The 20,943-nt window shown below is 47.5% G+C and overlaps 1 protein-coding gene across 1 annotated transcript in view; it reads left to right on the top strand.

Annotated features, from left to right (window-relative positions):
- WNK2 (WNK lysine deficient protein kinase 2) overlaps positions 1–20,943 on the top strand; it is a 135,165-nt gene that overhangs the window by 91,041 nt on the left and 23,181 nt on the right. Inside the window, 4 exon segments of the mRNA XM_030802187.1 lie at positions 12,000–12,832; positions 13,191–13,260; positions 15,528–15,616; positions 15,711–16,399. Coding sequence (XP_030658047.1) covers positions 12,000–12,832; positions 13,191–13,260; positions 15,528–15,616; positions 15,711–16,399 — 1,681 coding nt within the window.

Genomic DNA, 20,943 nt, shown 5'->3' with positions numbered 1-20,943 from the left:
GTCAGGAGTTCAAGACCAGCCTGGCCAAGGTAGTGAAACCCCATCTCTACTAAAAATACAAAAATTAGCCGGGCGTGGTGGCAGGCACCGGTAATCCCAGATACTTGGGAGGCTGAGGCAGAGAATTGCTTGAACCCGGGAGGCAGAGGTTGCAGTGAGCTGAGATCACGCCACCGCACTCCAGCCTGGGCGAATGAGCTAGACTCCATCTCAAAAAAAAAAAAAAAAAAAAATGAGCAACTCACTTGAGCAGATGACCAGACACTTCACCAAAGAGGATATAAGGATGGCAGTTAAGTACATGAAGAGTTGTTCAATATTATTGACTACTGGGGAAATGCAAATTAAAGCAGCCACAGGGAGGCATCACTGCACACCTGTTAGAATGACTAGACTGACTGCATCAAATCTGGGTGTGGCTGTGGAACAGCTGTAACTCATGCATTTCTGAGGGGATGTAAAATGGTATAGCCATTCTGGAAGACAGCTAGGCAGTTTATTATAAAAGATATCCTTACTGTATGTCATAGCAATTTTACTCAGTTTTTACCCTAGAAAAATGAAAACTTATGTTCACTTAAACACCTATGTATGAACGATTGTAGCTTTACTCATAATTACCCAATTGCCAAAACTGGAAACAACCCAGTTTTCCTGCAGTGGGTGAATAGATAAAAACTATGGTACTTTGAAAAAGGAATATATCATTGGTAAATTGATCAACATGGGTGAACCTCAAAGGCCTTAAACTGAGTGAAACAAGCTAATCTCAAAAGGCTTCCTACTGTATAATTCCATTTATAATGACATTCTAAAATGCTAAACTATAATGATAAGGAACAGGGTCAGTGCTTGCCAGAGATTAGGAGAGTGTTCCTATATAGGGAACATGCGAGGAGGTGTTTTATGGTGATGGAATTGTTTTCTATCCTGATTGCGGTGGTAACTAAATGGATACATGTTTGTCAAAACTCATAGAACTCTACCCCTAAAGAAAAAGTTAATTTTACTGTATGGTAAGTTTTAAAGTTCTTTTAAGTTTACATGTGTTGAAAAAGATGACCAGGCAGATAATGAGACAGAAATGAGATAGCATAAAATAGAAGCAGCAGAAACCACCAACAATAAAAAGGGCCCTTGTACTTCTGCTTTAGGCCAAGATGGAATAATAGGCTCTAGATTTGTTTTCCTTCAGAAAACAAAAAGCATTCAAAATTTATATAACAATGTTTTTTCTCAAGGCTTCAAACATCAGTCAGTGAAGGACACTGCAAGACTGAAAAAAAGTCACTACAGTTATCTTAGCCTACTGCCTTGAAAAAGTCTCTATTCCGAGCAGGGAAGGAAGAGCCCAGGCAGAACTTCGGAGATTGCGGAGTGAGGAGACCAAGCTGAGAATGTGGAGAGACCCAAATGTCAAGAATTTCCAAGGCGGAGTTCTGGAGAGGAGAGAGCTGCAGAGAGAAGAGTCTGAAGATAACGGGTGATTCCCCTGGATGATTTAGCAGAGCGCTGTGTGTGAGGAAACTCACCCAGGCTGAGGAATGACCCACCACGAAGGATCAGAGGGAGTGGACCTGGGAACTCACACAGGCCTGGGAATGTCTGTTCCTGCCAGCCAGCTGGAAAGCCTTGTAATTCAAGGGGTTTTGGGTACAGTACAAAAAAGGGGTTTGCCTCAGTCCTGGAGGATAGTTAGCCCTAGACTAAGTGCTTCTCTTATCTCACCTGTCAGATCTTAAGAGCAGGATCTGAGAAGATCAAGTTGTTTCAAAGTAACTTAACTGCATCCCACAACACACTTCAAGAATGTTTATAGGAATACAAATTCATCCAGCACCCAATATGTTAAATTTTACATTATCTGGCATCCAATCCAAATTATGAGACAGGATAACATAAGAAAAACCCTACCTTCTAAACCAAACCATAACTGATACAGACATTAGGATTAGCAGATTAAATACATTAAGACAGTTACTATAACTGTAGTTCATATGTTCAAAAAGCTATAGAAGTGTAATTCACCATACTGATCAACTAGAAAACAAACAAAAACAATTCATATGGTTGTCTCAATAAATGCAGAAAAAGCGGTTGACAAAACCCAACAATTATAAACGTCCTCAGAAGACTTGGAATCAAAAGGAACTTCCTCAACCTGATGAAGGGAATATACAAAATCCTACAGGCAACATCATACTTAATGGTGAACAGCCGAAAAGCATCCCCCAAAGATCGGGAACTAGGTGAGGATGTCTGTTCTTCCACCTCTCTTCCTCATTTTACTGGAGCTTCTGGGCAGTTCCTAAGAAAAGGGCATAAAACGCATCCAGATTTAAAAGGAAGAACTAAACCCGTCTTTATTTACAGAAAACATGTTTGTGTAGAAAAACAAATGGAATCCCCAACACAACTAGAATCAGTAAGTGAGCTGGGTAGTAAGATACATGATCAATATATGAAAAGCTGTTGTATTTCTGTATGCTAACAACAATCAAAGATGGAAATTCTAAAAAAATATTTTTGTATGGATTATTTAGGGTTAAACCTGACAGAATATGTGCAAGATCTGTACAGTGAAAACGGCAGAACAATACTCATGGAAATTAAAGAAGATCCAAACAAGTGCCCTGTTCATGGGTCAGAAGACACAGTATTGTTACAGTGCTAATTCTCCCTAAATTGACCTACAGAGCCAATGAGCTGCAGTCAGAAGACCAGCAGTCTTGTAGAAACTGAGAAGCCAACTCTGAATTTCACATGAAAACACAAAGAACATGGAAAATTGGAAACAGAACTAAATCAGAGAACTAACAATACCAGATTTCAATAATTATTACAAAACTACGGTAATCAAGACAATGTGGTATTGATGCAAAGACAGATAGGTCAACAAAATGAAATAGTCTGGAAATCAACCCACACAACCTACAGATGTTTAGTTTTTGATAAACATTTAAATGACTTTCAGGGAAGAGAGGACAATCTTTTCAGCTTTGGAACAGTTGATCATCCTTATACAAAAAAAAAAAAAAAGGATGTTTATTCATACTGCATACTATATACAAAAATCCACTCAGAATGTAGACCTAAATGTAACACTGAAAACTATGAAACTTATGGTAGAAAACCTAGGAGAAAATTTGTGTAACCTTGGGTCTGCAGAGATTTCTAAGATACAACATCAAAGCATCATCTGTAAAACAAAAAATTGGTAAACTGAATTCATCAAAGTTTAAGCTGTCTACTCCTTGACAGACACAAAATGAATGAAAACATAGGCTGGAGACTAGGAGAAAATATTTTCCAAGCACATATGTGATAAAGGTCTTGTATCCAGATACCAGGAACTCTCAAAAGACAGTAGTAAGAAAATAAACGATCTATTGAAAAGGTTGGTACAGATGCTTCACCAAAGATATGTGGATGCCAAAGGGGTGTATGAAAAGATGGTGATTCAGTTGGGAAATGCAAATTATACCACAATGAGACACCACCGTACACTATTAAAATAACTAAACTTTAACAGATCATGTGTTGGCGAGGCCGTGGAGGAGCTGGAACTCTTATGCACTGTATGAAATGGTACAGCCACTTTGGAAAACAGTTTGGTAATTTCTTTAAAAAGTAAATGTGCAGATACCATGTGATCCAGCCATTTTACTTCTGTGTACTTAACCAAAATCAGTTAAAACAGATGCCTGTACACTGCAAAGGAATGTTCATAGCAGCGTTATTGATAATAGTCAAGACCTGGAAACGGCTCAGGTGTCTGTCCTTCTCATTTTTTGAGTTGAAATGTGCAGCTGATGAATGCTTTTGTGTTAATTTCATCTTCATTGAAGTCAGATCCTTTCCCCAGGATTTGAGGCTGGGGCTTATTTTCTTCAGCACTGTGAGGACAGCACTATTCCTTGTCTACTGGCATATGTTGTCTGTACTGTAGCAGAAGCTTCCAAACTTTTAAAGAACCTGTTTTTTCTCTAACATTCTTTGAATTTTTCCATGTGCGTTTATGAAACACTTTGTGGTCTATCCATACACTATAATGCTACTCTGCAGTAAAAAGTAATCAATTGTTGATACAGATTGCAGCATGGATGATTTTCAGAATAATTATGCTGAATGAAAAGACACAAGAAAGAATGCTTGCCATGTGACTGGACATATATAAAATTCTAGAAAATGCACAGTTATTTGTGGTGGCTGAAAGCAGATCAGTAGTTGGGAACAAAGCGTGGCAGGAAAGGAGAGGGAAGAACAGACACAGGGTTCACAAGGAAACATCCAGGAGGGTGATGACTATGTTCATTAGATTGATTGTGATGATTTTACTTATATGCCTGTGTCAAAACTTAGGTATGGGCAACTTATTGTAGCAGTTGTACCTAAATAAAGCTATTAAGATCCAAACAGCAGTAACAGAGCATGCCAGCAGAGGTTCCCAGTGGTGGAGTTATCAGACTGAGAACTAAGTTTGCCTACTGCATTAAAAAGAAACAAATGACTAGATAGAAATTTTTGTCAAAGAATTAGAAACTATGCCAAAAAACACAAAGGAGCTAAATGGAAGTTGTAGAACTGAAAAATACATTAGTTAAAATTAAGACATCAGAGGATGGTTTGTACACTGCCAGAGAGAGAATCAGCAAGCTAAATAGGTAGCTCTAAAGAAACTAAAGTAACATAAGGATAATGAAAACAGTAGAAAATAGAAAAGAGGTGCTAAGAAATATAGAGGTTACAGTGAGATGGTCAAACACTCATGTAATTGGAGTCCCAGAAAGCAAGAGAGTGCAGCAAAAACAAGTTTGAAGAGATAATGCAGAGAATTGGAAGGCATGAAGCCACTAATTCAAGAAACTTCCAAACTCTGTAAGTTAAAAAAGAAATCCTCACTTACATATATCATAAAGTTCTGAAAATCAAAGGCACATGGGAAAATTTAAAGGATGCCCAAGAAAAAACAGGTCCTTTAAAGGTTTGGAAGCCCCTGTCTCAGTACAGATAACATATGCCAGTGGACAAGGAATAGTGCTGTTCTCGCAGTGCTAAAGGAAATAAGCCCCAACCTCAGATATCGGTGAAAGGATCTGACTTCCATGAAGATGAAATGAAGAGAAAAACAGTCATCACCTTCACAGCTCAATTAAAGAAATACTAAAGGGAATATTTTTAGACAGAAGAGCAGTGACCGCAGGTGAAAGGCCAGAATGCAGGTAGGAACAAAAACTGTTGGAATTATAAATGTATGAATAGATCTAAGTGAATTTTGACTGGATGAAAAAATAATGTCTTGAGGTTTAAAATGTTTGGCATGTTAAAATGCATGAAAATGGGGCATATTTATCAGGAGGCAGGAAATGCACTTAAAGGGCTCCAGGATTCCATGTTGCCTGGGCAGAGAGCCAAATCAAGAATGCAAATGATAGTCTCTAGAGTAATCCCTGTGAGACTCGTAGAATAGCAGATAACCTCCACACTTGTGGTGGAGGGGGCAGGTGGGGAAGGAATTTTTTAAAATATGGCAAGGAAGGGAAAAAACAGCAACACCGAACATGGAGAACACATAGAAATCTTTAGTAAGATGCTAGTTTTAACCCAAGTAGATCAGTAATTAAATGTAAATGGACTAAATCTCAAAGATTCTCAAAAGTGAAAAACAGAACAAACTAAGACATAAGATTATAAAAAGATTAAAAGTAAAAAGAATGGAAAAAGAGTACATAAATACTAACCAAGAGAAAGCTAATGTCTATATTTTTATATCAATGTAAATTTTAAGGCAAAAATGTAATGGTGAAAGATTCAACTGGCTAGGAAGATATAATTAATGTCTACTTATATTTAGTAATAAAGCCTCAAAATGCATAAAGTAAAAATTAACACAACTAAAACAAATGGAGCAATTTACAGTCATCATGGGAGATTTCAACTTTTGGAATAGGGAGACACTCAGTAGGGATAGAGAAAATTTCAACCACAGAATTAGTATCTTAAATATATAGGACACTGTACTCAGTAGCTGAAGAATGCACTGTTTTTTTCATGCACACAGAATATTTTTAATTTAACCTTACGCAGACCCAAAACAAATCTCAACAAGTTTCAAAGAATCAAAATCACTTGATGCATGCTTTTGATTAAAGTTGGAAGTAAACCCAAATTCATTAACTAGAAGATAACTAGAAAATGTCCACATTTGATAGTTAAGCAGTGCATTTATAAATACCTCATTAGGCAAAGAAGGAATTACAATGGAAACTAATAAAACATTCTGAATGATGATATGAACATCATACTAATGAAAATATTACATATCAAAATTTGTGAGATGCAGTTAACAGCATGTTGAGCAGAAACTTTGTAGCCTTTAAATGCATATATTGGACAGGAGAAAAGTCTGATAGTAATAAAAGTATTTAGTGCAAAAAGTTAGCATAAGAGAAAATGGAACCCAAATAAAGGAGAAAGTAAAATAGATAAGAACATAAATTAATGAAATAGTAAACAAATAATACAATAGAGTATCAACAGAGCTTAGCAATGCTTCTTTGAAACGGCTCATAGCATTAGTAAGCCCCCTGTGATGAGACTGACTAAAGGAGAGAGAGAGAGAAGACGTAAGTAATCAATATTAGGGATGAAAAGCAGGGGACACTGCTACAATCCTACAAACATTAAAATAAATATAAGAATTTGAAAATTTCTTTGGATTATGTCTTAGGGAACTACAACTTACCAAACTTAATGAAGAAGAAATAGAAAATCTGAAAGGTGCTATAAACATTAAAAAGTCAAATCAGTCATTAGAAGCCTTCTCATGTCTACCCTTCATGGTGGCAAGATTGCTGGAACAGCTCAGTGTGTATATAGTCTTTCAGGTTTAAGCGCAAGCAGAAAATAGAGACCCTTTTTGAAAGGTTTCATACATCTGGCCCTGACTCCCATTATGCAGAACGAGGACACATTCTCTAAAGCAGTTGTGGCTGGTGGCTGGAATGCACACTGACTTGTGCCCAAATTGCAGGCATAGCCTTGGAGTTAAAGTAGGGGACAGTTGTTCCCAAGAGGAAATTTGGAGTGCCCCTACCCAACAAGGAAGCAAATGGATGCTGCATAGTTAAAAAGCCAAGAAGCGTTCACGATAATGAGAAAGATGGATTCACTCAAATGTTAGGGAAAGAGAAATCATAGTTGAAGAAAAGGCAGTGAGAAAGAAATCAGGCACATATTTTTGGACTCCTTGGCCTCCATCTCAGTGAGTGTCAACACACAAAGGTGTGTATAAGCGGAAAAAACCTTCCTATAAGGAAAAGTTTCATCTTGATGGCTTTACCACAGATACTTAAATGAGAAATAATTCTGATCTAACCCAACTCGTCCAGAGAACAAAGAAGCTTGTTTTATCAAACTAGCATAACTTTGACACAAAAATCTGACTGAGAACATTATAAAATTGGAAGATAAAAGGTCAGTCTCTCCTTCTCCCATCAACACTTGCAAAAATACTAAACAAAATAGTAGCAAATTAAATCTAGTGATACATGAAAAGATATGTATGACAAGTTACTAAGTTGCAGTGATTTCAGAATGCAAGGTTGGTTTCACTTAATTTGAATAAATAATTTATTCACTATATCCCAATAGATGGGAAATTCTATTTTTACAAAAAACAAACAAAACAAAACCAGCAAATATTCTTAATGGTGAAATGTGGAATGCTTTCTCTTTGAGATGGGGAACAAGATAAGGATGCCTATTCTCACCACTTCTATTCAGTATCCTGTGTCCCAGATATTGCAGGGGAGCGGGGGGTGGGCCGGAAAGGAGGGGAAGGGGGAGAGGTAAAAAGGGAGAAAAAAAAGAAGGGAAAGCAATGGGATTGAAGAAGCTCAGGCCCTGCCTCATGCAGGTAAATCTGAATTTCTGGGGGTAGGACCCAACCTGCAGCCCAATTTAAGAGCCAATGCCCTGACCACTTTTTGTAAATATATATAAGGAAGTGTCATAGTGGTGTCACAAACACTTTATTTTTCATTTGAAGAAAATGCTATTGATTTCTAAACAAGGTCTTCCAAAGAAAACGTTTGCTTATTTGAGCTGATACCAACTTGAGGTTGGTGTTTTCTATTATCTACTCCGATATCAATCACTCTGTAAGTGGAAATAAATACATAATGCATGTCACATAGTAGACACGCAGAGCTGAATGATTGTTCTGATCAATATAATTCTATATAATGTTACATAAAAGGTAATGTTCCTTTTAGCATTACTATTTTTTGTTAAAAATTTGGACAAAGCAAGATAACTTCTTTGACTCAGAAGCTCTACCTATAAAATTACTGGACTAAACAGCAGTTATTTCCAAGGAATACATTTGCTAAAACTCTTTCTATTTTGAAGTAGAAATAATCGTGGCCTTTTGGTAACACTATAATTTTATCATTTTGCCTCAGTATCTAATGATGTTAAAACAATTACTGTTTTACAACGTGATAAGGATTAGAAAGGAAGAAATAAAACTACCACTGTTTGCTGATAACATGATTATATACATAGAGATTTAAATTTACAGATAAATTAGAATTAATAAGTTAGCAAAGTACAGACTGCAGTTATCTTTCTGTATACCAGCAACAATCAGAAAATAAGGAATATTGAAAAATTTAATTTATATTAACACAAAAATGCCAAACACCAGTGTATGAATCTAACGAAAAGTATGTAAGATCTGTATACCAAAAACTATAAAACATTGAGAGAAATTTTAAAAAGAAATGAGTAGGAAGATATGTACCATATTCATGGACTGGAAGATTCAGTATTATAAACACTTCTTCCCAAATAGATCTGTAGATTCAGATTCTAACAATTTCTAAATGAGCATCAACACACTGATTATATACTCTTTACAGAAATGCAAAAACCAGTAAAAACCAAGACAGCTTCTAAGGGACGGATACCATTCTCCTGGATGTTGTGACTCATATAAACCTGGAGTCACAGAGACAATCTGGTCCTAGAACAAGGGTAGAGAAATTGAGCAATGGAGTCAAGACAGCTCGGAAGCAGGCCCACGTCTTTGGACACATGGTTGACAAGAAAGGTCCGATTGTCAAACAGTGGAGACAGGATGGTTTTCTCAACAGAAGGAGTTGGGATAGTAGGCTGTCCACACAGGGAGATGATCCTCATGCCACACACACAACTCGGTAACAAGTGGCTTGTGAATCTCAGTGTAAAAGGGAAAACAGTAAAGTTCCTAGAAGTAATAAGAGGCAGTATCATTATGGCCCCCAGGTAGAACACATATGTTAAAGTTCAACAAAATATGCAAATGGAAAGACTGGCTAAAAATTGGTTAAATTTGACTATATCAAAATCAAAAACTATTGTTTATCAAAAGACACCACTAATCGAGCACATAGGCAAGTCACAGAGCGAGAGATTCTGTAGTACAGATAGCCCCCAAACAGTTCTCTACCCAGCATCATGAAGAACCACAAATTAAAAAGAAAAGAATGACAGCTCTGTAGAAAAGCAGGCAAGAGACTTGAACAGGTGTGTCATAAAAGAAGATACCCAGGTGGCCGGTGAACACAGGAGAAGGTACTCAATTGAATTAAGTATTATCAGGGAAATGCAAATCAAAACCACACTGAGCTATCACCTCACACCTGTTAAGATCACTGCTCTCAAAAACAAAGGACGGCAAGTATTGGCCAGGATGTGGAGAGAGGAGACCTTTGTGCAGTGTGGTGTGAGTGTAAATTAGTGCAACCATTATGGAAAACAATGTGGACCTTCCTCAAAAAATTAAAATAGAACTACCATATGATCCAGCAATCCCACTGCTGGGTATATATTCAAGATAATTGAAAACAAGGTTTGGAAGAAATACCTGCTCTCCTGTGTTCATTGCAGCGTTATTCACAATAGCCAAGATATGGAAACAACCTAAGTGTCTTGACAGATGAATGGATAAGGAAAACGTGGTATGTTTGCACAGTGGAGTACTATTTAACCACAAAAACAAGGAAACTACCATTTGTGACGACATGGATGAACCTGCAGGACATTATGCTATGTGAAATAAGCCAGGCACAGAAAGACTACACGATTCATTCCTCTCATATGCGGTATCTAAAACAGTCAAAGTCAGAAACAGTCAAAGCCGAGAGCAGAATGGAAGTTGCCAGCGGCTGGAGGGAGAGGGAAATGGAGTTACCGTTGAGGGCATAAAGTTTCAGTTATATAAGCTGAGTAAGCTCTAGAGCTTTGCCACACAACATAGTGCCTATAGTTAACAATAGAGTATCGTGCTTTTACAAATGTGTTAAGACAGCAGATCTCATCTTAAATGTTTTTTCCATAATTAAAAACAATAAGGAACCACAATGAGACACTATCACACAGCCCTAGGGGTGCTCAGAGGCTGCCAATGGTGGGGGCATTGGCTACCGCTTGGGGAAGCAGCTTGGCACCCTTACATAAAGCTAAAGGGGATCAGTGACCAGCAGCTCCCCACTGGCGTGTGCCTGGCGGGACACGGGCCTGCACACACTGTGCCTCAGTGTTAGTCGTGGTCCCACCCAGCCACAGCCCAGCGAGTACCAACACAGAACGGATGCATGCATCATGGTGCATTTGTGCAAACAACAAGGACACATCTCACAAACACAGTGAGAGAGGCCAGGCACCGCAGAATAGAGTACCATTCCATTGATGGAACGTGCAGCATGACCGTGGTGTTTAGATAGACGAACGGTAAGGCCAGAAAGAAGAGCAGTGGAGGAAATGCTTATAGATTAGTTTACCTTTGTTGGGCCAGGAAGGGGATGGGGACCAAGGGAGTCTGGGGGCACGAGGGAGGGCATCAGGATCCTAGTAATCTCCCCATTCTCACCTTTTATTTTTTGAGCAGTTTTTTTGTGTTCATTTTCTTTGTGTTTTTTAAAAAGACAAAGTGGGCTGGGCGTGGGGGCTCACACCTGTCATCCCAACACTTTGAGGGGCTGAGGCCAGCGGATTGCTTGAGCCCAGGAGTTCAAAACCAGCCTGGCAACATGGTGAAACCCAGTCTCATACGAAAAATACAAAAATTATCCAGCCGTGGTCCCAGCTACAAGGGAGGCCGAGGTGGGAGGATTGCGTTGCTTGAGCCCGGGAGGCAGAGTTTGCAGTGAGGCGAGATTGCGCCACTGCACTCCAGCCTGGGTGACAGAGCCAGACCGTCTCAAAAAAAAAAAAAAAAAAAAAAAGGTTGGGTTGCATTTTCAAGTAAGGAAACCGGCTCCAAGGCCAAGTAAGTTTGAGAAACACTGTCCTGCCACCTCTCAGATGCCTGCAGTCCCTGTGAGCCTGGTGGAGGCTCCATGAGCTCCTGCACAAGGCGCTGTGAGACTTGGTTATACTGCTGGGGTTCTGGATTCCTCCCGCAAGGTCACTGACCAGCCCTGGCTTCGCTTCTGACCATACCAAAGACTGGGAGTCTGAAGGTTCCAGGCTCCTGCTCACTCCTGGGCATGGAAGTGTGTACAGCTCACTACTTAAACTCTTTAATTTTTAAATTTCATTGAATAACTTTTGTCCAGTGCAAGATAGACAACAGCCGTATCTTTCTGGAGCTGTCCGTGCAGATGAGGGTATGGACAGACAGATGACAGGCAACAGCCACAGCTGATGGTCACACACTACAGAAGACACAGAAGGAAGGGTGGTGCTGGTTCAGCCACAAGGGACACTATGGGAACAGGGACCTGGAGTTGCGAAGCTGGTGGCTCAGAGACGTGTGGGAGGGGTTACAGGAAGCAGCAGCCAAGGCTGGGCTGAGCTTCAGGAAGGTAGGAGCCTGGTGTGTCAGGAAACAGAGAAGACCAGCACGCTGGGGCCATGGCCAGGCCGTGGAAGGCATCTTTTTAGCCAAGGAAGAAACAGGTAGATAGGACTGGAGTACCCTGGTACAAAGGCATTTTCCCCATTTCTTCTAGATCCAGCGCCCTATAAAGACCAGCTGTCCTCGAAGGAACAACCTGGCTTTCTAGCCGGTCAGCAGCTCCTGAGCCAGGCGGGCCCCAGCAACCCTCCTGGGGGGCCCCCAGCCCCTTTGGCCCCCTCCTCCCCTCCTGTGACTGCTCTGCCCCAAGATGGAGCAGCTCCAGCCACCAGCACCATGCCAGAGCCAGCGTCAGGAACTGCCATCCAGGCAGGGGGTCCAGGGACCCCTCAGGGGCCAACCAGTGAGCTCGAGACCTCTCAGCCACTAGCGGAGACTCATGAGGCCCCGCTTGCTGTGCAGCCCCTCGTGGTGGGCCTAGCACCTTGCACTCCAGCTCCAGAGGCTGCCTCAACCAGGGACGTCAGTGCCCCAAGGGAGCCCCTGCCAGCTTCTGCGCCTGAGCCCAGCCCCCACAGCGGGGCCCCACAGCCCGCCTTGGGTCAGCCTGCTCCCCTGCTTCCTGCCACAGTGGGGGCCGTCAGCCTGGCCACCTCCCAGCTCCCAAGCCCACCCCTGGGGCCCACCATCCCCCCACAGCTACCCTCGGCCCTGGAGTCGGATGGGGAAGGGCCGCCCCCCAGGGTGGGCTTTGTGGACAGCACCATCAAGAGCCTGGACGAGAAGCTGCGGACTCTGCTCTACCAGGAGCACGTGCCCACCTCCTCAGCCTCAGCCGGGACCCCTGTGGAGGTGGGCGACAGAGACTTCACCCTGGAGCCCCTGAGAGGGGATCAGCCCCGCTCAGAGGTCTGTGGGGGGGACCTGGCCCTGCCCCCAGCGCCTAAGGAGGCAGTCGCAGGGCGTGCCCAGCTGCCCCAGCCCTTGGTGAGTAGCTGCCTTGTCCCAGAGACACCGCCCTGGGTCAGGGGCCGGAGCCCAGGCACGGGCCCCGGGGGTGGGCAGGCATCTTGGCTATGCAGAGCCGCCCTCACTCAGGGCCCGTCCCTCTCTTGGTGACCCACCCACGTGTGTCTAACTCACCCATGCATGTTTTGCAACAAGTGGCCCCTGTTTGGGGTCATGCTTGTGCCGCGTCAGATGACTCAGCCCCATCCATGCACACAGAGGGGCTGGGGCAGCCCAGGGGCAGCTTGAGACGAGGGGAGTGGATTTGCGGATACAGCTGTTGAGATGCTGACACGCAAGTCTCACGGCTCTGCTCTTTTTGTGTTTCTTTCTCCAGGTGGAGAAGTCAGAACTGGCCCCCACTCGAGGGGCCGTGATGGAGCAGGGCACGTCTTCATCAATGACAGGTAACAGCTTCCTGCTGAACCCTGCATTCACAAGGTGCTGCCCGCTTTCCTTGCCCCAGAACCTTCTGCATCTGCACCCTCGTCTTTCATCTTTTAAGGGATAAAAGCATTTCTTAAAGATCTTTTTATCTGTAAGGGATCCTTTAGCATCTAGGGTAGGGCCCAGACACAACAGGAGCCTGTCATGATTTAATTCAAGCTTGTCCAACCTCTGGCCCATGAGCTGCATGTGGCCCAGGACAGCTTTGAATGGGCCCAACACAAATTGGTAAGCTTCTTATGAGCTTTTTTTTTTTTTCCAATTTTTTAAAGCTCATCAGTTATTGTTAGTGTATTTCATGTGTGACCCAAGACAATTCTTCATCTTCCAATGTGGCCCAGGGAAGCCAAAAGACTGGATGCCCCTGACTTAATTAAAACCTATTGAGTTCTAGAAGGAACCACGTGCTAACACTCCAGAGAGATGAAGTCCTCGGGGAAATAGATAAAGCCCCGGTTGGTGGGTGCTGGGATGTTGCAGGGACACGTCACAGCCCCTGGACTCTCCAGTGGCTGAGGGTCTGCACACGTTCCGGTGGACCCACCCCAGCCCTTGCTTTTCTTCAGCAAGGTTACAAGATGCCCACAAAAACCCAGGCTTACTTCAGCTATAGCAGAGCAGTGCGGTGGGGGGTGCTGTGACTGCTGGGAGCGCCAGGTGCCAGGGCAATCCCTGAAGACCTGCCGTGGGGCTTTCCCTTGTGGCTCCTGGCTGCCACTGTGTCTCTGTGGAAACGCCTTTGCTTTGCTTCTCATTTCATTATCTGCATGCCTCAGTGTCCCTTCTAAGGGAGCTGGACTGATCTTGTGAGGTCTGAGGTTCCTTCTCAGCCCAGGATTTCTTGGGGGATGGGCACAGTATGAATCAGGACTCCCCTGAGCCTCCTAATGGAAACCTCAGCGCACATCAGCCATAGGTGGGACCCCATAGTCCCAGGCCACATTTATTTCTAGACCCCAGACTTTAAGAGGGGTCGGGGCAGCTGGCACTGGGATCAGAAGCTATGCACGTGGGGAACTGGTGATGTTTAGCCTGAGGAAGATGAGGGACGGGGCAGAAGCAAGAGCGTCTTCGCAAAAGGGTGGAAATGAGAGGTCGTGTTGGAGTGCCAGCCCTGACCACGCTGGGCTGCCTGTGGCGCTCCACGGACTCTGACCTTGTGCTGTGAGATGTGTCCGTCCCATGGGCCCCTTTGGCAGATGAGCAAACTGAGCTTCAGTGACTTGCAACTTGTTGATATAAACTTGTTGATACAATTTGTACTCCAAGTCCATACTCTTTCCAGAGTGCGGAACTCATGAGGGAAGCTCCAAGGAGACGGATTCTAGTTTGGCAAAAGTGACCTTTCCTGGCAGTTGGAGCCATTTAGAAGTAGAGAGAGTGTGTTTGACAGTGAGCCTCCTAGCCCTGGAGGTGGGCACAGGGATGTGAGGAGGGGAGTCAGGTGTTGCCCACGGGTTGGGGACGCGCGACAGGGACTGGACTGGGGTTCTTTGGAAATCTGATTTGGGTGTTGTTCCCTTGTGAGTTTTCACATGGGGTGTGCAAAGGAGACACGTGTACGTGTGCGGGCGGCCCTAACTTCCCCAGAGGCTCCATCCGCCGCTGCCACCTTCCCCACGGCACATAGGTGTGGCTCATGCCCTGGCCTGCCCACGAGTTTCTTTTGCCACATGAGGGTCTCAGCTCAGGCGAGGACCCCATGTTAACTTGCTTGGCTTTTCTGGTTGCCTCTTTACGGCAACCCTGGGAAAAGCTGGTCAGAAACAGCTCCCGGGGAAGCTGCAGGAGAGCACCGGAACAGCTGCAGGTGCAGTGGGTGACAGTTTTTGAGACACCGTGGGAGCAGGGCTGGAACCCGGCCCCATTGATCTGCGCTGCGGGACCCTCTTACATCAGACGGTGGGATGAGACGGGGTGCTGGCCTTCAGGTGCACAGAGAAGGCCTGGCTGCACGAGGGTGCCCAGGGCTGACGCCTCTTCTCTTGCCCGGGTTTATTGGGCATCTGTCATAGAATGCCGTGGGGCCAAGACATCATGGAGTATTTTCAGTTTCCGAAACTGCTGTGAGCACACACAGCTGGCTTCTCCCAGTGCCCACTCCCATTGTCCTGCCTGGCTGGCGGCACTCCCGTGGGATCACTTTGGGCTGCTTCCGGTCAGCTGTGAGCCATCTCTGCCTCTTCCTCCTCCTTCAGCCCCGGTAACGTTTCCGATGTTCCCATAGCAGAGTCGTCTCCCAGGAGTATGCTGGGCTATGACAGAGATGGAGGGCAGGTGGCCTCAGACCCCCGTATGGTCCCCAGCACCCCCCAGGTAAGGGCGGCTTGACGACCCCCTGGCTGGTGGGCAGGATTTGCTCTGTGCTGATGTTCACATGAAACCTCTATATCTCTGCTTGTTTCCTAAGGATGTACCTGCTTTTGTGAGACCTGCACGTGTGGAGCCCACAGACAGGGATGGTGGAGTCGCTGGAGAAAGCTCAGCAGAGCCTCCGCCGAGTGGCATGGGCATTTCCACAGTCGGGGGCCAGGCCAGCCACCCCCAGACACTTGGCGCTCGAGCTTTGGGGTCCCCTCGGAAACATCCAGAGCAGCAGGATGTCAGCTCACCAGCCAAGACTGTGGGCCGTTTCTCAGTAGTCAGCACTCAGGATGAGTGGACCCTGGCCTCCCCCCACAGCCTGAGATACTCCGCCCCACCCGACGTCTACCTGGATGAGGCCCCCTCCAGCCCCGACATGAAGCTGGCAGTGCGGCGGGCGCAGACGGCCTCCTCCATCGAGGTCGGCGTGGGCGAGCCCGTGTCCAGTGACTCTGGGGACGAGGGCCCTCGGGCGAGACCCCCGGTGCAGAAGCAGGCGTCCGTGCCCGGGAGTGGCAGCGTGGCTGGCGACTTTGTGAAGAAGGCCACCGCCTTCCTCCAGAGGCCTTCTCGGGCCGGCTCGCTGGGCCCTGAGACGCCCAGCAGGGCTGGCATGAAGGTCCCCACCATCAGTGTGACCTCCTTCCATTCCCAGTCGTCCTATATTAGCAGCGACAATGACTCGGAGCTCGAGGATGCTGACATAAAGAAGGAGCTGCAGAGTCTGCGGGAGAAGTAGGTCCTGCGGGCAGGAAGCGCCGCCCCTGCCCCCACCTCTGCCCACAGGGCGTGGCACCACTTCCTGGTTGTGAGGGAATCCTGGCATCGGGGCTGAAGTCCTGGCCAAGCAGCGCCCACTTGGAGCTGCCAGGCAGGTGACAGGGGAGTGATGAAGGCTTTTATTTTATTTTTTTTTTTTGAGACAGTCTCGCTCTGTCACCCAGGCTGGAGTGCAGTGGTGCAATCTTCGCTCGCTGCAACCTGTACCTCCCGGGTTCAAGCGATTCTCCTCCCTCAGCCTCCCGAGTAGCTGGGACTACAGGTGCCCGCCACCACGCCTGGCTGATTTTTGTATTCTTAGTAGAGACCGGGTTTCACCATGTTGGCCAGGCTGGTCTCAAACTCCTGACCTCAAGTGATCCACCCGCCTTAGCCTCCCAAAGTTCTGGGATTTCCAGTGTGAGCCACCAGGCCCAGCCTCCCTGTGGTTTTGAGTAGACAATCTCCCACTCAGAGTCCTCTGGGCTGGGCCAACCCCACCCTGCTGTCTGCCTGGCTTCTGGCTTCTCTGGGTGCCATGCCTCCTCCTGCTGCCCTTGAGGGTATGTCTCAGGGGATCACTGAGGCATGTGTCTTCCTCACTCTGTCTGCCTCTCATCTGTCTCCTTCCCTCTTTCTTCCTTTCTCCCCCTGTCTCTCGCTCTCTCCCCTTTCATTCCTTCTCTCCTTGTCTCGTTTCCCGCCACTCTGTTTCTGCCACTCTCTCTTCCTATCTGTCTCTCCTTTCTTTGTCTCTGTCTCTGTCTCTGTCTCTCTCTGTCTCTCTCTCTCCCCCGCCTCCCTCTTTCTCTTCCTCTCTCTTTCTCCACGTCTCTTTCCCTCATCCAGCAAATATTTATTCTGTCCTGCTGCGGCCAGGGGGTTACTGAGATGTCCTTCGGGATGGGAGGGCTGACACCAAATTCACCAGTGCCTGAAGGCACGTTTGTAAGTCGCGTCCTGTTGGAAATCATAGGCTTATGTGGGAAGAGCCGTGCACATCTCCTTTCTCTCCTGCAAGCCCTCTCTGCACAGCGTATGCACAGAGGCTAAGAGAGTGTCTGTCCAAGCTGGTGGGGTGGTCAGTGCCGTGCATTGAGGATATAGTGAGTGTCTATGTGTTCGTGGAGAACTGAGGAGGGAACTGGAGCTGCTGGGAGAGGCAGGAAGGCAGGGATGGGTGGAATCACTGCTGGTCTTAGAGGCATCCAGGAAGGTGGCCCCCATTGGCCACATGGCCCAACAGATCCTTGGTGGAGGCCAGAGAGTGGATGGAGCCCAAGGTGGGTATGACCTAGAACCTTTTGGGATAGAGGGCACCAGATCCTGGGCACGTTTGCTCAGCAGCAATGTCATCCTGGGGAGCCAGTGGTCAGGGTCAGCAGGCACAAAGGGGAGCTGAGATGTTGCCACGCCACACCCCAGCTGTGGCTGCTACGAAGAGAGGCTTGTAGGGGGCAGGAAGGTGTGGATGTGAGAACACTGGGGAGAGGAGCTGCTATAGGCTTGGAGAGCCTGTATCCTGGGTGACAGGGGCCAGGAGCCTGTCAGGGGCCAGGGGTAGAGGTAACGGGGTGGGGACTAGAAATGGCAGAAGTGGTTGGGAGTCAGGGGCAGGTGGGGTCTAGGGAAAGGGCAGGGAGAGGACAAGAAGCACCTCAAAGGAGAGAGTTCCAGGAGCCTAAGAACAGGAAGTGGATGCTGGGAGGGCCGTGGAGTCCAGAGGGAAGTGGGGACCATTTAGGAGAGGGTGGGGAAGATTTTCAGCCTCAACTGGGAATTGAGGTGACTTGGCATCTGATAGGCAGTAGCCAGCAGTTCCCCAACCTTGCTTTCATTTGAACCCTCTGAATACCGAGGTGCCTGTGCCTCATTGCAGCATTTCTGTCATGAGTGTTGGGGTTTCCTAGGCCTCCAGGAGCCCTGTGCTGAGCCCAGCCTGTGCTTTCAGACGTCCCAGGCCGCGGGGCTCTGTGGTGAGCAGCCTAGGGACAGCTTGGAGTGGTCCAGGGCACCCCCTGTGTGGGAGCCACGTTGCAGGCTGGGACCGCGGGAGCTGGACCATGTGGGTGCAGCCTCGGAGCAGAGTTCCAACCTGGATAAGCTCCAGCCTGGATAAGACGCTCCCCTGCCCGCGCAGCCACTCCCCAACCCTGGGGCAGTCAGCACTCTCTTGAAATAGTATTCCCTTCCAGAAGATCGTCTGATGCTGTGTCTCTCTGGTGTTTGTAGGGAGAAAGCCATTCAGAGTTTTATTTTTATTTGTTTATTTTGTTTAGTAGTTAGAGGAAGTCTTTAAAAAAAAAAAAATAAGCCTATGTGGCAGGTGTTGAAATTCAAGAGTAAAATCAGAACTTGCTTCCTCATTTCCGACCTTGAAAACTACCTGTTTTCCTTGCCATCAAAGGAAGAGGAGGGGCACTTAGGGTGAAGGCAAGGGGTTACAGGGCCTCCAGCCGGGGCCCCTGGGGTGGCCTTGGGCCTTGCAGAAGCTCAGAGCAATGTGATGCAGCAGGGAGGCCCAGCTCCTCCCCTACCCTCCCCATCCTCTCCTCTCCATACTCCCCTCTCCATCCTCCCCTCACCTTCCTCGTCTCTCCATCTTCCCCTCACTTTCCTCCCCTCTCCATCCTCAACTCACTTTCCTCCTCTCTCCATCCTCCCCTCACCATCCTCCCTTCACCTTCCTCCCCTCTCCATTCTCCCTTCACCTTCCTCTCCTCTTCTTCCTCCCCTCACCTTCCTCCTCTCTCCATCCTCAACTCACTTTCCTCCTCTCTCCATCCTCCCCTCACCATCCTCCCTTCACCTTCCTCCCCTCTCCATTCTCCCCTCACTTTCCTCCCCTCTCCACCCTCAACTCACTTTCCTCCTCTCTCCATCCTCCCCTCACCATCCTCCCTTCACCTTCCTCCCTCTCCATTCTCCCCTCTGCATCTTCCCCTCTCCTTCCTCCCTCCCTTCCTCCCCTCACCTTCCTCCCTCTCCATCCTCAACTCACTTTCCTCCTCTCTCCAACCTCCCCTCACTTTCCTCCCCTCTCCACCCTCAACTCACTTTCCTCCTCTCTCCATCCTCCCCTCACCATCCTCCCTTCACCTTCCTCACCTCTCCATTCTCCCCTTACCTTCCTCCCCTTACCTTCCCCCCCTCACTATCCTCCCCCATCTTCCTCTGCTCTCCATCATCCCCTCACTTTCCTTCCCCTCCATCCTCCCCACCTTCCTCCCTCACCACCCTCCTTTCACCACCCTCCCCTCACCATCCTCCCTTACCTTCCTCCCCTTTCCATCCTCCCCTCACCTTCCTCCCCTCTCCATCCTCCCCTCACCTTCCTCCCCTCCATCCTCCCCTCACCTTCCTCCCCTCTCCATCCTCCCCTCACCTTCCTCCCTCTCCATCCTCCCTCACCTTCCTCCCCTCCATCCTCCCCTCACCTTCCTCCCCTCCATCCTCCCCTCACCTTCCTCCCTTCTCCATCCTCCCCTCACCTTCTCCCCTCTCCATCCTCTGCTCACCTTCCTCCCCTCCATCCTCCCCTCCCCTCCCCTCCATCCTCCCCTCACCTTCCTCCCCCTCCATCCTCCCCTCACCTTCCTCCCCCTCCATCCTCCCCTCACCTTCCTCCCCCTCCATCCTCCCCTCACCTTCCTCCCTTCTATCCTCCCCTCCTCTTCCTCTCCCTCTATCCTCCCCCCCTTCCTCCCCCTCCATCCTCCCCTTACCTTCCTCCTCCTTCATCCTCCCTTCTCCCTCCTCCTCCTTCTCCCTCCTCCCCCTCCATCCTCCCTCCCCCTCCATCCTCCCCTCCACCTCCTTCCCCTCCATCCTCCCCTCACCTTCTTCCCCTTGGCCTCCTCCCCTCACCTTTCTCCCCTCTCCATGCCTCCCTCTCCATCCTCCCCTCACCTTCTTCTCCCTTCATCCTCTTTTCTCCATCATTCCCTCTCCATCCTCCCCTCACCTTCCTTCCCTTCCATCCTCCCCTCACCTCCTCCCCTCTCCATTCTCCCCTCACCTTCCTCCCTCTCCTTCCTCCCTCTCCATCCTCCCCTCACCTTCCTCCTCCTCCTTCATCCTCCCTTCTCCATCCTCGCCTCACCTTCCTCCCCCTCCATCCTTCCCTCACCTTTCTCCCCTCACCTTCCTCCCCCTCCATCCTTCCCTCACCTTCCTCCCCTCCACATCCTCCCTTCGGCCTCCTCCCCTCCCCATTCTACCTCCCTCGACCTTCTTCCCCTCTGTTTCCTCCCCTCTGCATCCCCTTGGCCTCCTACCTCCCCTCTGCATCCTCCCCTCCCCATCCACCCCTCTGCATCCTCCTTTCACCTTCCTCCCCTCTGCATCTTTCCCTCCACATCCTCTTCTCAGCATCCTCCTCTTGGCTTCCTCCCCTCGGCGTCCTCCCCTCGTGTCCTCCCCTCTGCGTCCACCCCTCCCCATCCTCCTCTCCCATCCTCCCCTCCGCATCTCCCCTCTGCATCCACCCCTCCGCATCCTCCCCTCTGCATCCTCCCCTC

Source organism: Nomascus leucogenys, chromosome 1a (assembly GCF_006542625.1).
Source record: "Nomascus leucogenys isolate Asia chromosome 1a, Asia_NLE_v1, whole genome shotgun sequence".
Lineage (NCBI taxonomy): Eukaryota > Metazoa > Chordata > Mammalia > Primates > Hylobatidae > Nomascus > Nomascus leucogenys.
This window is presented reverse-complemented; position numbering and strand designations above follow the sequence as displayed.